Consider the following 4,002-nt stretch of genomic DNA (forward strand, 5'->3'; position numbering starts at 1 on the left):
TCTCCGGCGGGCCGGGGCTCAAGGTCAGAGCGCTTGTAGCCGGTGGGTTTGCCGGGGCCCTTCGGCATCCAGCGAGGGCTGGTATGCGCGGGGACAAGGAGGGTGCTGCCTCAGCAGGCTTCTGCTCCTGTGCCCTCTCTAGAGCCCCAGGCCTGGCACTTGGGCACCGTCGGGTGGTTGCTGAGCAGGGCATGGCTGCACGCAGCTGGTTATCTCAAGCAGGGGAGGAAAGCTAGCTGGCCGTATCTTGGGACCTGATCACAGTGCAGTCTAGCTACCCCTCCTGAGTCAGCCTGATCACTTTACAAAGAGCCTGTGATCCAGGAGCGTGCGTAGCAGGCTGAGGACTTCTTGCAGGGTTCTCTTCACTGGGCCTTAACCAAGCCGAACTGGGGACCTCTTCACAGCTCTGCATCTGATAGCTGACGGAAGTAAAACTGAGCTTCCCCTGAAACAAGCTACCTTTAGCGTATGTTACAGTGCTGGTGTTGACTTCTGTTCATAGCGTGATATAACTGCTAAGTCTCCGCTGCCTTTCAGAAGAGTCGGGTGTTTGCTTTTTTCTGTTATGATGCTTGGTTTTCATCAGCTTGCCAAAGGGTGCCTGGCAGGTGGCAACGAGAACCTCTTAGTCCCACTGAAACTAGCTCTTGTAGAGATGCTTTGAAAGCAGCTGGTTTTATTTCGCAGACATCATGAGAATATAGTTAAACATGTTGCAGCAATGCCTGTGTTCATCGGGGTGCTGCTTGTCAGAAGGTGTTGCTACCTCAGTTCCTTGAATGTTTCGGGCTGCTTTGATGGGTTAAAGGTGAAGTTACTGTAGCTGTCAGTCTTCAGTGGCACGGGAGAAGGGTAGGGAATTCCTGCACGTTCCTCCAGTGACACAACCCAGATACGAAAAAGCTGCTCGCCTGTTAGGGTAGGTGATCTGTTCTGAGAGAATATTGTAGCATGAGGTCTGGCCTTGAACAGTTACTGGGACAAGATTTCCTCCCTTAGTTCTTCCATGGAAACGCCAGTGTCATGTCAGAGGTTCTTTTACTCTGCAGGCTGCTGTGAAGCTCTCTTGTAGATCACTTCAAAATGGAGTGAACTCGGGGGGGAAAAAAAATCAGCCTTCTCTGTATTGTGAACCCTGATTCCAGCGTGTGCCCCTGGGAGGGGGTGTGTTCCTGAAATAGTCACTTGAGGGGGAGGGAATGGCTGGCTCTGAGTAGCCTGGCAAGTGCTTGCTTGATTCTGAAGGGCTTCAGTGCTTGTGCTCTGTCCTGAATAAAGAAGCTGGGTGTTCTTGTGATCCTCCTTCTCAGGGGGCTTGGTTTTCTAAACACAGCTTCAGGTTTCAATTACGTGTTGAAATACTATCTGGCTTCCAAAACAACCTGCAAATTAATTGCTTCTCTTTGTTACAGACAAACCTCCCAATCTTCAAATTGAAGGAGTCGTGTGTGAGGAGACGATACAGCGACTTTGAATGGCTGAAGAATGAGCTGGAACGAGACAGTAAGGTGAGGCCTGGCTCAGACCTGCCTGTTCCTGAAACCAGGACATATGGGAACAGTTGTAGGGATAATCTTGAGCTGCCCAGAAGAGAGGCTGTGGTGGTGGGCAGCTGTTGGGGCTTGATCTCTATCCACGTAATGGGGCTGTGTGTCTTGCAGCTGGCCGTTGTGCTGACAGGGTGATTCTGTGCTTTCAGATTGTAGTGCCACCGCTGCCTGGAAAAGCTTTGAAACGACAGCTTCCCTTTCGAGGAGACGAAGGCATCTTTGAGGAGTCCTTCATTGAGGAGCGGAGACAGGGACTAGAACAGTTTATTAACAAGTAAGCTTGATGTCCTGGTTTACTGTCTGCTGCCGTTCCGGCTACTGCTGGTAGAAGAGGGCTGTGGGTTGACTGGGAAGGAGTCTTGATCTGCTGCACACAGGTGCTGTGCTAAAGGATGGTGCCTGCAGCTGGTAATGAAACCACGGTTCTGCAGCAAATCCTGCCTTGAGTGCGGGTTGTGTTCAGCGCTTTCTGAGAGTGAAGTAAATATTAGCAGAATAGCTGTGCTGCAGAGACCCACCGACAGGGTAGCGTTGATTCAGGATGCTCAAGCCCTGCTGCAGGGCATGGTGTGGGAGGGAACACCCTGTGCTCAAGCACCTCTTGCTGGCCCTGTTGCACACCAATCCAGTGACCTTGGCCTGAGGCCGGTGCGGGTGTGCTTGGAGCTGGCTGCCCGTTAGCGAGGAGGTCTGCTTTACTCACTCCCTCAGAGGGCGGAGGTGTGGGGGTCTCAGTGGCAGCTGTGCTAACCTCCGCATCTGATTTTCTTCCAGAATTGCTGGACACCCACTGGCACAGAACGAGCGCTGCTTACATATGTTCCTGCAAGAGGAGACTATTGATAGGAATTACGTCCCAGGGAAAGTGCGCCAGTAGGAGCACCTGGCACTGTCTTCCTCCATTCCACCCTCCCTCCTGCAAAAATGACATTTATTTTTACACTAAATCTGTCTTCTCTGAACCAGCTTTTCCTCTCTTGAACCTCCCAGTTTGTTCAGTATTTTCCTCTTTTGTAACTGGCAGCAGCTTGTTCTACTGGGCTGTGGTCTTGCCCTAAAGGTATGAAGATTTATGCAAGTGAGCGTGTTGTCCCACACCTAGGGGCAGATGTGAGTAGGTGTGGAGCAGGAACTTGCTTATGGCATTATGGTGTAGGAGCTGCCTCTCTCCCTGTACAGGAAGGTATGAGATGACCTTCACTCCCCTGTCTGTGCAGCCCCAAGCATCTCTGCAGGAGACTCTGAAGAATAGCAGTTGTCATGTTGGTCAGTGATCGCATCAGGTATTAGAGTTTTAGTAAGGCTTATCCAAAACAGTGAGTAGGTGCCTGGGTGTGTTGGTCTCTCGTCCACCCCATTCACCCTGCATGAAACCCCCATTCTTCACTGTCTGGAAATGCTGAGACCCAAGACGTACTCTAACCCTGCTCTCAGCCTCCTGCATTACAGACCCGTTTGGTGTATTCGTGTTAATCCCCCTCCTTTCTAACGTGCTGCTGGCAGCTCGAGGGGTTTCCATGACGTGTGCTCTCATGATGCTCTGCGTGGGCAGTTTGGCGTGTGGAAGCTGGGATAGCCTGGGCTGTAGCAGTGTGTGCTGTGATGCCTTGGCCCAGGGTTTAAAACATGCCAGAGCTTGCTCTGCCGCAGGCTGGTGTGGTGGTGTTTCCAGCAGCGCCCTGCTCAGCTGAGCCGTGGTGACCTTATCCTGCACCCCAGCTGCAGAGGGGAGGAGACGGGTATGGCTGAGGAGGAGCAGGAGAGGGCTGGTGGGGGCTGTTGTAGCGTGCGGCCACGATGGTTGCCACAGGAGGAGCCCAGCAGCGGGGCCTGGGGTGAGGCCACCTCTCCAGAAAGGGACGACAGAAAACGGTCGGTCAGTCCTGGGCTAAACATTTGCTTACGAAGCAGGAGAAGTAACAGTGGCTTTTCGTGTGTTCTCCCCTGTTCTGCAGTGAGCTAGGCAGTTACTTGTGTGGAAGCGAGGACACAAGACTGGTCAGGGAAGCATTCAGAGCTTGAGGGGGACCACGAGGCTGTGCCTTGCTGCAGCAACACTGTCCTTTGGAGGCTCCTCCAGCTGCCACGGCTGCAATGAGCGAGGTTGGGCCTCAGCTCGGGGGCTCCTCAGGTCAAGGCTGGCTGGTTTATGAGCGCTTGGTCACTTTGTGGTGGCACAGTTGAGCCTTTCTTGGAGCATAGGCCTGCAGTGACTGCCCTCCCATTCCTGCCAAGCATGTCCCCCGAGGCCTCCCTCACGTCTCCTGGGTTTTCTGTTGAGGAACGGGTGCTGCTGGGCGGGAGGTGGCTCTCGGCGAGGAGAAGAAGTCGCTGAAACCGGGAGGGAACTGCTCTGGGGGCCGGCTTGGCCCGGGAAGGGCTGTGGGGCAGGGTGGAAGCTGGTGCCCGAGGAGGCGGCGGTGCCCGCAGCGGGGCTCGGCCCCCATCC

At 54.0% G+C, this 4,002-nt stretch overlaps 1 protein-coding gene across 1 annotated transcript; it reads left to right on the plus strand.

Moving 5' to 3' along the window:
* Window positions 1-724: 724 nt before the first annotated feature.
* Window positions 725-2,521, plus strand: SNX12 (sorting nexin 12). Its single transcript, XM_009331748.1, has 5 exons — window positions 725-759; window positions 1,065-1,071; window positions 1,314-1,511; window positions 1,703-1,827; window positions 2,328-2,521. The coding sequence occupies exons 1-5, from the start codon at window positions 725-727 to the stop codon at window positions 2,428-2,430; spliced, it is 468 nt and encodes a 155-aa protein (XP_009330023.1). The 3' UTR covers window positions 2,431-2,521.
* The last annotated feature ends 1,481 nt before the right edge of the window (window positions 2,522-4,002 follow it).

This window comes from Pygoscelis adeliae, unplaced genomic scaffold (genome assembly GCF_000699105.1).
Source record: "Pygoscelis adeliae isolate BGI_AS28 unplaced genomic scaffold, ASM69910v1 Scaffold79, whole genome shotgun sequence".
Taxonomy (NCBI): Eukaryota; Metazoa; Chordata; class Aves; order Sphenisciformes; family Spheniscidae; genus Pygoscelis; species Pygoscelis adeliae.

Bases quoted from the DNA above. Each gene is read 5' to 3' on its own strand.
- SNX12 (XM_009331748.1), top strand. From the start codon at position 725: ATGCCTGTGTTCATCGGGGTGCTGCTTGTCAGAAG. The intron at 1,512-1,702 runs GTGAGGCCTGGC...CTGTGCTTTCAG, and splicing joins AGCTGGAACGAGACAGTAAG to ATTGTAGTGCCACCGCTGCC. The intron at 1,828-2,327 runs GTAAGCTTGATG...ATTTTCTTCCAG, and splicing joins CTAGAACAGTTTATTAACAA to AATTGCTGGACACCCACTGG.